Source organism: Vespa velutina, chromosome 1 (assembly GCF_912470025.1).
Source record: "Vespa velutina chromosome 1, iVesVel2.1, whole genome shotgun sequence".
Lineage (NCBI taxonomy): Eukaryota > Metazoa > Arthropoda > Insecta > Hymenoptera > Vespidae > Vespa > Vespa velutina.
The window spans coordinates 16,836,396-16,848,895 of NC_062188.1; the positions used below are offsets into that span (position 1 = coordinate 16,836,396).

General features: G+C 32.8%; 1 protein-coding gene across 3 annotated transcripts in view; it reads right to left on the reverse strand.

Annotated features, from left to right (window-relative positions):
• LOC124957543 overlaps nucleotides 1-12,500 on the reverse strand; it is a 68,638-nt gene that overhangs the window by 38,866 nt on the left and 17,272 nt on the right. For all 3 annotated transcript variants that reach the window (XR_007103660.1, XM_047514552.1, XM_047514551.1), the window contains exons 2-4: nucleotides 6,339-6,468; nucleotides 2,964-3,106; nucleotides 1,961-2,102 (exon numbers count right to left, since the gene is read on the reverse strand). Coding sequence is in view for 2 of the 3 variants with exons in the window: in XM_047514552.1 (XP_047370508.1) it covers nucleotides 1,961-2,102; nucleotides 2,964-3,106; nucleotides 6,339-6,468 (415 nt within the window). In the remaining variant the exon portion in view is untranslated. The remainder of the gene's footprint in view (nucleotides 1-1,960; nucleotides 2,103-2,963; nucleotides 3,107-6,338; nucleotides 6,469-12,500) is intronic.

Consider the following 12,500-nt stretch of genomic DNA (forward strand, 5'->3'; position numbering starts at 1 on the left):
TATTTCATAATGAATCTGTCATACAATAAAACGCAATCATTTGAGAAATGATTCCGTATCTATGATGATATATATATATATATATTTTTTTTTTTTTTTTTATTATTATAAAAACTACGATTTTTATCATCTAACAATTTGTTTATGATATAATTTTATAAACGACTATTAATATGTAACAATATATTGTATTATAAAATTGAAAATTAATAATAATTTTTTTCTAAACTTTTCAAATGATCGATGAATAACCGAAACCAGATCGAACCGAATAGAAAAATTGTATTTCCTGGTCAAAGAGAGAACGAAATGTAGAGAATGACTCTTCTCAGTTTTCTCGTCCCGTCGTTTCGCCGTTGTGATCTCGCGAACAACCGCGTGTAAATACACAAGGCAGGTTTTCAGGTTGATGGATGTACATAGAGTGTAATGTCATTAGCCTATCTCTAACACGGTCTGTTGCAGCTTTTGAACTCGTGCATCCTTTGGGAAAAAGAGGGAGGAGAGAGAGAGAGAGAGAGAGAGAGAAAGAGAGACAGAGAGAGAGAGAGAAAGAGAGAGAAGATCCGAGGAAGTGGAAATATCGTTTCTATGAATGCGCGTGCGCAACCCGAAAACATTGAAAAATGAGCTCTACGACAGATATTTATTATCTATTAATATCTAATTTCATTTCTTGTCGCGAATCTATTGACACTCATGATATTTGTTATATGACCTTTTAAATTTTTATTAAATCGATGCGTACATTTATTTTCCCTTTATTACGTATGAAAACCCATGGAATATTGCGTTGAAGGTATTAAGATATTGTCAAGGTTGGAAAAAAAAGGTATCGAAAAAAAAAAAAAGAAGAAGAAGAAGAAATCATGAGATTAAATTAAATAAAACGGGTTACCGAACAAGAAGGATTATGTGACTGTGGAATTGACTATATATCTTGATAATATTTATGATATTTCAAGGTACAATTTGACGCAGTTTTTGACATTGGAAAATTTGCAAATAATTTGTATGTGGAGAGAGAGAGAGAGAGAGAGAGAGAATTACCGTTTCAAATGCGTAATATAATTCTACAATTAAAGAGATTATGTTTGTATATTCCCTTGTAATATTTGTATAGTCTTGTTATATTAAATGAATTCATCCTGATTCGTGACGTCATTTAGTGTAATATAAAACGTATTAAAAGTGAATAAATGGATAAAAAAAAATGTATCGAACGAGTCTCGGAATATGGATATAAATTCGATAGGTCTATCTTGTATAATTGATGAAATTCTATATTCTATTTATTTAAATGAAATAACATTAAAAGTTAAATTCGTTCATCGAAAATATTCGCGGATGTTTTCGATGAACAAATAATTGTTATGTAAAAATATTTGAAAATGTATGGAATGTAATTAACTTTAAAAATATTTGTTAAATATTCTATTTCAAACGTGCACACTTGAAACATTGACATAATCCATCTCGTTTCAAATAGTATTCTACTAAATTTTATCGAGAATAAAGAGAGCCAAAACAAACAGAATGAATACGAATGATACCAATGAAATTAATTAAAGATCAAATTTCAAGGAAATCTGAGCGCACTTAGCATTTCGACGTTCAACGTCAATGAATTACGATACGAAGAACGTACCGCGATAAAGTGAAACTTCCGACGTGGAAGAAATAAAAAAGAAAAGATAAAGATTGTGATAAAAGTCAATGAGTAAGGTGGTTACTTTAATTTATCGATCTCTTTCCTGTCAAATCGAATAACGAAAAGATAAATGTGAATGCGAAGATTATAGTAAAATTTTATAAAAAAAAAGAAAAAAAAAAAAGAATAGGAAATGAAAAAGTGATATTAAACATTGAAATTATTTATTAAATAAATTGAAATACTCTTACTTCATAATTATCCTTCCGTAATTTCATTATCCTCGTTTATATAAAATATCTCACTTACCAACAAACCGACTTGAGAGAACCATAAGCACCTGCCGTACGATTTTCTCTCTCCATCTCTTGAGTGGTCTTCTCGTATTTCTTGTAACAAAGATCATACTCATTCTTAACTTTCTGCATACAGGGTGCGTGCTGCAGATATTCTGAAATCAAAAATACAATAAAATGTTTATAACATTTCATCATCATCATCATCATCATCATCAATAAACATCGTAACGATAAATATTAAATTACAATATATTTTAGAAAGGTAACGAATCGAATGATAAAATAAAATAACGTTTCGAGATAATAATCATTTATTGATCTAACCGATCTGTCAAATAGTTTCAAAAAGATTGAATGGCCGAACGTTTAAGTTGAATCATTGTAAGGGCGAGAAAAAAAAATTTACGTCAAATAGTAAATATATTAAATTACATGGCAAAGAGGTTGGGTCATCGTTCGTGCGAAACCGATGCGATGTGATCCAATAAGATATCCGATAAGTGAAGATAGAGAGAGAGAGAGAGAGAGAGAGAGAGAGAGAGAGGGAAAAGAGAGAGAGAGATCACGCGGCTAGTTTCGAGCTATCTCTGTGTTTCGAGATTAGAGGGATACGGCACGGTCAGAGATAGCGACCGGCACTCGACTCAATAATGCATTCGGCACTCTCGAGATTACGGGAATATTGCGCGTGTATCCTCTCTCTCTCTCTCTCTCTCTCTCTCTTTCTATATCTATCTCTCCCTCTCTCTCTCTCACTTTCTCTGTCTTTCACACACTTATATATACATATACATGTATGTAGAAGGCTGAATTGCCAAAAACGAGAAAGAGAGAGAGAGAGAGAGAGAGGGGGGAGAGGGAGAAAGAGAAAAGGGATTTCCTTTGATTCTGTAAAGGACACAACGCAGTAACCGACGAAATGGCTATCTCGAATGCGTCTTGAATTTATCGATTTTCTCGAGGAAATTGCACGGCCGCGAGACTCGAACGTTAAGACGGTCCAGCACACTTACCGTCCTGGTAAGGACCATCCTGGCAAAGTTCCATAATCGCTTGGTTTGTTCCCGTGTACAAAGAGTTAAAGTGTTCCCTCTGTTTGTCCTTCATGCACTTGACGGTATACGTCTTGATGCACTTCATGCCAGCCTGGATGTCTCTGAAAATATCGATAGAGAAATTGGGAAATAGGAAATTTGTTAATACTCTCTGTAAACTGTATTATATCACTTCGAATATTCGACTCAATCGATTTCATTTAACTAATTGATTTTCGTCCTAATTGAAATCATATAATCATTGCTTTAGTTCCTCGAATATTTGAATTAAATTTGAATATATGTGTATATATATATATATATATATATATATATATATATATATATATGTATTCATATATATAGGATCAGTTAAGAACAAATACGAAGAAAAGCTAATACCTATGTATTAGTTTCGAATTTGAAGATATGAACGAACGTATAAGTGAAATTAGACAATTTTCTAATTTCGTTTAAAAGGATATAGAGTGTAATGTTTGAATTTAAAATGAACATTTGTATTTATTCTACTAAAATAGTTTTCTTTCGAAATGATATAATTATTATCATAAGCTTTCCTTTAATATCTAAATGTTCCTTTTTTTGTTTTTTCTTTTCCCTTATCCATCCTCTCTATATCTTGGTTTTGAAATAATCTTTCATTTTTAGTGTCAATGTTTTAACGAATTTGTAGAGAAAAAGGAAGGAAAAAAAAATCAAGGAAATCGCGATCCTTATGATATAAGATTAAAAACAAAGTAGAAAGAAGAGATGAAAGAATATATATTAAAAGGCTTGTATGCTTCTTTTCCCCTCTCTCTCTCTCTCTCTTTTTCTGTGTCTCTATCTCTCTTACGAATTTGACCTTCTTTCCTTTTTTTTTTCTTTTCTTTATCTTATCCACTCAATCTACATCTTCTTCGGAACTTTCAATATAACTAGATATCTACTTCAACTCGAGCTACGAGATAACTCGCGACCTTGAATAATACTGCAAGTCAAGGCTTTAACGTTGAAAAAGAATTTTCTACGTGCTTTCTTTACATTTCTCTATAGCGAGAAAAATGGTTTAGGCTTTGCAGCGAGACCTTACCTTGCCGAAGGGCGAAAGGCATCTAAATTTCAGATTTCAATTTCAATCCTGCACACGCGAGAAAATCGTCGAAACTCGACTTACCCGAGGCACTCAGAGAAGAAAATTGTAAAGCTAAAGTTAACTTATGTGCGTACTTTCATTTATAATTTATTGTACGCTCGTTCAATTCAACCAACGAACCAACTTTAATTGAAATTTTACATATGAAAGTTTTTCTATGTATATATATATATATACATATACACATATATATAAATATATTGTATATAAAATAAGATAACAATCATTAATATTCTACATTTTAATTTTCTACTTTGTTTGTTATTGCATACATAAATGAATACTTTTTATTCAAACGTTTTACGTAATTAAATTTACGACTACTTTTTAATTAAATATGATACGCGGTATCAGATGAATTATGAACGGTATCGTTATGTTTATATAAATCTTTACAAATTCATTCAGAATTATAAAATGTTATTTACTTTGGTAAGCTTTAATTCAATTCGAATTAGATTTTATTAATTTGGGGATATCTATGATTAGCTTTCATTGATATTCAGTGAAAGCTATACCATTGATAATATTTTATTTTTCAGAATAAATATATTTTCGATTTTTGCGTATGTATTGCCAGGATTATGTGCGATTTATAGATCTATTTTGATATTTTTTTATTGTATTTCTTTTTTTTTTTTTTTTTAATCACTTCTTACAAAATTGTAAAAAGATTTTGGTAAAGAAAATTTTTTCTCGTTTGAAAAAAAGAAAAAAAGAAAAGAAAAAAAAAAACAGAACAACTAACACAGCAGAATCAACGAGCAAAATTCGAAGAGGAAAATGCAAGTCCGAAAATGCATGACGCCATTCGGTTGTTCTCCTCTTTTATTCCATATAATCGTCTAGGTCCGGCACGTTAATGCGATTTTCATTGCGGTCCGAGGACTCATATGACATCGAGGTTGGTCCATTATACTCTGGGATAGTTCGAGCATACTCGGATTACGAGTTATAATGCCAAACAAGCCACGCGTGTTCTCGCTTTTTAATGAAATTATCGATGGCGCGGTTAAAGGCCCTTTCTGGCGCGTTTAATGTGGAAAATGTTGATGCCGCGTGTGAAGTAATTCGATTACATCATTTTCTTCAAAGGTATGATAATGGATAAAAAGAGAACGAAAAGGAAAAAAAAATTGAGAGATAGAGAGAGAGAGAGAGAGAGAGAGAGAGAGAGAGAGACAGCAAGAGAAAAAAAAAGAAAAATTTAAAAGGAACTCCAGATAAGAAGGAAAATCGTCGAGAGAAATTTTTCATGGTGCCACAAAGATAAGTTCTATGCGAGTACGGAATTTAAAATTACCACGTTTGCGATACAAATCAACTACCATGGGGAAAACCAAAATGAAATCGAGGATTTTTCGTAAGAAAACCGTCCTGCAGGAAAGCCGCTCTTAAAGAAGTAGATTTAAGACCTTTCGACGTAAGCTTCCTACGTATGTACGTATGCTACTTCGACAAGATATTGTCCAACGTTAAAGCCATAGCTTATGGGAGTTGAGAGGAGTATTGATTTTGATACTAAGAAAAATTCTTCTATACATAAAAATGAATAATAATAATAATAATAATAATAATGATAATAATAATAATAATAATAATAATAATAAAATACGATTACAATCAAAGCTTTTATATATTTAAAGGATCTGCAACGCGAAACAATATGATTGAAATTTCGATTCATCTAATCAGTCTCGATTAGATTCTCTTTGTTTAGAATGCATTCATTAGCAATAGCGGTCAATGTTAACGAGAACCATTGCCGGTATAGTGTAACGAGCTAATGAGAGTCAATTAATAAATTAATCGACGGTAGTTTGAATTACTCAGATGAAACATCGATATGGACATCGATTAATTGCGAACTATGAATAAATAGAAAAATAAAAAGAAATTTCTATTATTACAGTTTAAATTTATTCATAAGAGAAATTGTCCATTTACCAAATTGATACGTAATTCGTACGAAAAAGGAATATTCGTGGTATTGAAAAATATTGGAAATTATTTTTGTTAATAGGAAGAGAGAAAGAGAGAGAAAGAGAAAGAGAGAGAGAGAGAGAGAGAGAGAGAGACAGAGAGATAGAGAAAAGAAAGAAAAAGAAAAAAAGAAAGATAAGAAGAAACAATAGTCAATTTAATTAGATGCCAATTAAGATTCGGTTAAGTCGATTTAATAAAGTTGAAAAACTCACGGGCATAGCTCTTGAAGATCCTCCTTCTTCGTAACGAAGCTAAGATCGTTGTTACTGATCTTCTTGAGAGGCCTGGCGCATCTCGTAAGTTCTTCGTGTCCGCACTCCTCACCCCTACAGCTTGCGAGAACTGTGAGCAAAATAAAAAAAAAAAAAAAAAAAAAAAAAAAAAAAAAAAAGGGGAGGACCACGTCAGTAACATTTCCGATATCAAGAAGCGTATCTTTTTTGTTATCTCTTATTATTCTCTTTTTAAATTTTACTAAGGGAGAAATTCAACGGAGAATTTATGCCCTCTGAGTTGAATAACTAGATTATAAACTGTTAGTCGAACCATCGAGGCATTGCAATGAAACGAATAAGAAAAATAAAGAAAAGAGTAGTGAAGGAAGAAAATGAGAGGAAAAAGAATGAAAAAGAATATTCGAAAGGTAAGAGAGAGAGAGAGAGAGAGACAGATAGACAGAAAGAAGTTTACCGGTAGTTTCTGTTTGTTACCCGGGAAGTGCCACTTCCGGTAATCTCTTTCGGCGTCTAGTTCTTCTGAACGGAAGTTATAAGTACGTTTTGAGAGGCGAAGGTGTCGAGAGAAAAGTCGATCTTGACCTCGTTCCACGTAGGTTACCAGCTAATCTTATTGACTTCTGATCGAACCATCTCTTCTCTCTCTCTCTCTCTCTCTCTCTCTCTCTCTCTCTCTCTTTCTCTCTCTTTCTTCTTCATCTACTTCGCGCAAACTCATCCCTTCAGTAAGAAAGACACGTTTACGTGCCGCGACTTTAAAAAAGCTAGAAATTAATTTTTCTCAGAAGACCCTCAGCTCTGCCCTTCACAATTACCCTCCCAGAACGACGGTAACATCGTTTAACGTCTTCTAACGTCTTTTCGCATCGATCTTTCAAAGCAGGTACTTACTTACCCTAAAACCTTAAGTCTTTAACAACGCATACGTATCTACTATCTTAAATTCAATAAAAATATAAATTGAATGTACTTTATAAAAATTTGACATGTCAATCTCTTAAATGAAGTATCGATGCTCGGGGAATATATGATTAATTAAATGAACGAGTATATGAACGGGGAATATAAAGGGTTAGAAATCAAGTCAATTTTGAGCCTTTAAAAATGTAAGAAGATATTTGTTAAATATATATAAAACATAAATCTTTTCTTTTTTAAATAATAATTATTTCTAATAATCACTCGTAAAATTTCTATTCTCTTTTCTTTTTCCATGATATATTACAATTTCTTCAGATATTTTCTCTCTCATTCTCTCTCTTCCGAATTTCTTTAACATATTACTACGAATGTATATTACGTCGAATTAGATAAACGTAAGTACGGCAATTATTTGCTTCTCGAAACTCGCAATTTGAGATAAGAGGGTGAAAAGAATGCCTTTTCGAGTAGAACCATTCATTCTTTTCTACGAAAGTCTACAGTTCGGCACTCGAAGCGCAAGATCTTTACGTAGGGTCTTTGGAGAAAACGTCGAGACGTACTACTACTACTATTACTATTACCACCACTATAGCGCAGGCCGAGCAACATCGGCTTTATCCACTTGAGCCCTCGACTCACCTTTTTGCGAGGATTAAATCGGATTACCTGCGACCGGCTCTACCCACTGAGTGTAACGAGCCTTCGTCCCCGTTAATGTACAACGCACGTCCTTAAGGTTTGTTAGCGTGACGCGTATTTAACACGTACGCCTTTTCTACGAAGAAGAAACAACGTTCAGAAAGAGAACGTTCCGAGGCTCCTTCTTCGATAAAACGGCCTACGTACTTACGTTCAATCATAATCATTCTTTAAAGAAATTTATTTCTTTAAAAAATATATATATATATCTATTTATTTATTTATTTATCTTATCGTTATAAATTGTCCGCAGAACTTTTCTTCTTTGCTATTAAAAATATAATTGTTCGAATGAAATGAATTCATTTTGTTCAATTTGATATTTCTCAATGAGACAATATCGTAATATACGTATACGTATGTAATACATTTTGACATTATTAATTATTAATTATTATTACATGCAATAAGAGAAACAAAGTAATAATAATAAATAATTAATAAATGCATAAAACTTTCTAAAAATATAAATTTATTATCAATTTCTATTCTGTTTTCTCCTGTTTTTTTTTCTCTCTCTTTTTTCCTTTTTTTTTTTTTTTTTCTTAATTTTTTCGTTTCTCTTTTATTTATTTTTTTGCTTCTTTTTCTTCTTTTTTTTTTTTTTTTTTTTGCTTCAATAGACTTCCTCATCGTCTCATAACTTCCGATTATTATTTTTCTTTTTTCTTTTTTTCTTTTTGCGATCAAGGACTTAATACTTAATGATACCATCTGTTTTCTTTCTTCTTTCGGTCCTCTCGCATAAAACATCGATCATCGTAAAATGATTGTCGTTACTCTGAGGAAACATTTGCTTTAACGTCTGGCCCATTTGTCTCGTCAAATTATGATCGGCCATTCTTTGTCTGGCCGGTATCGCTGTGAACTTTTACGTTGTTTGAGAAACTCTCTTTGGAAAAATGAAAGGAAAAGGAATCAAATAGGAACGTCAAAATGCTACGAGTGAACGAACAGGAATAAAAGAAGAAGAAGTCATCAAAAATCTTCGTAAATACGAATTGATATAATTTTTACTAGTCGGAGCTAATCGTTAATCTCGAGTAAGTATGGATGATGGAGGAGAGAGGGAGACAGGATCAAAAGTGGCAAGATAGAAGGATGAAAAAGGATGAAAGGGGACAAAAAATGACGAATATGTTAGAAGTACGAAAAATGTGACAAAATAAGTAAACGAAACATCATTAAATTCAAATCAACTTCTTAATTTGAACGAATGGCTTTTTGTCCTACGCCAGTACTGTCCAGTATGATAATAAGCGTTCATTTGTCATCGTTAGCGCTCCACGAATGGGTTTCCTGTGTTTTCATCCCCCTCTTTACCAATACAGAAACGTGTGAAACCTTTCCGGTGCGTTACCAGCTAGCTGTCTGCGTTTATTTCTATTCTTTTTTTTTTTTTTCTTTTTTTCTAACTTCTTTTTCCTCTTTTCTCCTTTTTTATTTTTTATTTTCATCGCGATCGAGTATCTTTCTTTGTCTCTCTTTTTTTTCTTTCTCTCTCTTTCTCTCTCTCTCTCTCTCTCTTTCTCTCTCTTTCTGGTTGCTTTCAAATACATAATGTAACACTCTCGGGAATCTCGTAAACGAGAGCGTTGGGTTTATAATTGAAACGAGTACACAGCACATTTAATCATCATACGTTCCACGCATTATATTGACTGTTTCGTTTTTAAATGATACGTTTTCATTCCTTCCCAAGTTTTTCATCGATATCCATATGATTTACTTTTGTTAGCAATTTAATGTCGAATTTTTCGAAATTGATATATATATATATATATATATATATATAATGTTCGTTCGATATTCTTTGAGATTTCTTTAAGAAAACAAATAAATAAAAATATGAAAGATATAACATATCTCATCCATAGCATTAAAGAAATTTGTGCAGACTCTTTAATACGCCATTAATCTTTTGAAAAGTAAAAAGCACAAATAATTCGTAGTTTCGGATAATTAAAGATACTAATATTAAAGATCGCATTATTTTGAATTCTTTGGAAAGAAAGTTTTCAGTGAAATCGACATTGCAATTTAGTATTTCATGGTGGACGAGCGTTAAATTAAACGCTATAAAAGGGTTGGAAACGTTGCCTGTCATCTCGTCGAATACGGTCGCACGAGTCTCTTTTTACAACGTCCGCCGGCCATTTTCCCCAATTAAATAAATTAAGCGGGGCGCGTACGTCTACTCTTTTAGGTCGGTATGGATGATGAACCTCCGGCCGACGATTAATTTATTTCGAAGCGATCATTATCAAACGTGAACTTTGCATAATATCGTCTAATTCTCTCGAACGCATTAGCGCGTTGCATAATTTACGAAGTACCTATTCAAGATAGATACCTATGTACCTCGCTACCACGAAACCTTCCTAAAATTTCTATCGCACGTTTTACATCTCGTTACTAATTAGTCTTACGCATTAACTTTTTTAATTAATTGATTCTATGTTACTAAAAGGACTATTCATTAAACAAATAAATAAATTCGATTCTAACCAATTTCCCTTAGTAATTTTTACGTATAACGAACGAAAAGTTATTTTCTAATGATAATGAATATTTCATCGAAGGATTTCATTGATATATTAATTAAAAAGAAAAATAGAAGGAACGATTTCCCATATCTAATAGAAATAAAATAATTTTTCAATAATAATTTATAATAACCATGATATATTATCTCATTCCTATGAGACAATAGTATGAATTATTTTAGATTTATTTCAAACGATAAAGAAAACTCTATGATAAAGAAAGAAAGAACAGACATTCTAGTTAACAAAATATTACAATTAGATAATTAATATTACTATTGATTCTGACACGTGTCGTATTAATTCTTAAAATAATTTACAAGCAGGTAATTTTCCATGTAGCTCGATTTATTTTCTAATTAGTATTATTACTACATTTAATATCTTATTTATTTTAAGACAGAATGAAATTATTTTGATAAGTAAATAATGTTATTAAGTTTGAAAAGAGAGAAAGAGAGATAAGGTTAATGAAATCAAATCTATGAGTAGTAGGGCGCATGCGTGCGACAACGCGCTTTTCGTACGATGAATTTCGAGGGAAATTCGAGTACGAGCCAGGGTAGGTCCCTCGAGGCTCCAACGACGAGCGTCATTAAATTTAATTACAAACTATCTAAATTATTGGAGAGGGCCGAAACGGGTGGTAGTGACTGAGCGAGGAAGTGAGACAGAGAAAGAGATAGAGATATAGAGATAGATAGATAGATAGAGAGAAAGAGGCAGAGAGAGAGAGAGAGAGAGAGAGAGAGAGAGAGACGGAATGGATTGGCAATTGGTATAAGAGAGATAGACAGATAGACAGAGTATATGTGTTTGTATCTATCTGTGTGTTTATACGCGCGTATGTGTTTATGAGAGGACTTCTAGCAAGCGGTGACGATCAACGAGCAATGATCGTTCAATCGATTCTCGGACAGTTCTCATGGTATGGATAGGGCATCCTACACACATACACACACATACATAGATACATACATACTACCTCACACATTAAGAGCATATATATATATATATATATATATGGATAGAAGTTACAAGAAGCGAATGCACCGAATCGTGCGTACTTCTTCGCACACTTTTGCCCAACGGCATGCACTCGAATCCGGTACTCTTGATGCAGTGTAAACGAGAAAGATAGATCTAGATCGAGATCATGTGAGGAAAAGAGAAAGAGACAGAGAAAGAGAGAGAGAGAGAGAGAGAGAGAGAAAGAGAAAGAGAGAGAGAGAGAGAGAGAGACAAAGGGAGAAAGGGAGGAAGTGAGGGTGAGAGGGAGAAAGAGTAAGCTTTAAGAGGATTATTCTCCTCTTCAGTTTTACGTCAAACTCACGACTTTGGCTACTCTGGATACCTATCTGTACTTGAGCCGGTTATAGATTCGTTTAATCTCTACGTTTCCGTTACCGATAAATCATCATGAGAGAGAAATTCAGCTTCCTCGTACTATTTCATCAATCGACAAATTTACTATCCGCGTATTCGCTCGATCGTTTATTTAACGAATGTCGATCGTTAGCGTGTACTTTAGCAGATGAATCTTTTTCTCTTACTATTTATCTCTCAGTTTATTTTTCCTTCTTCTTCTTCTTCTTTTTTCCTTTTTTGTTTGTCTTGTTTTTAGCTTAAGACGGTCCGTCTTATTTTTTATTATTTTTTTTTTTTTTTTTCAATAATCGTTTTGTTAATTTATCTTCTTCTCCTCTTCTTTTCTCTCTTTCTTTCTCTTAATTTCTCCCTCCCTTTCACTCTTTTTTTCTCTTAATTTCTCTCTCTCTCTCTCTCTCTCTCTCTCTCTCTCTCTCTCTTTCTTTCTTTCTCTCTCTTTCTCGTATGAGACTTATATTGAATAAATCTTGGTAAGTTTTATCAAGAGATCGAGAAAAAAAGTCTCGTTATCTTAATGATCGTCTCGACCTCACGAACCTCGTCTCTACAAGCACGGAACGAACGGAATTAATGTTTGCCG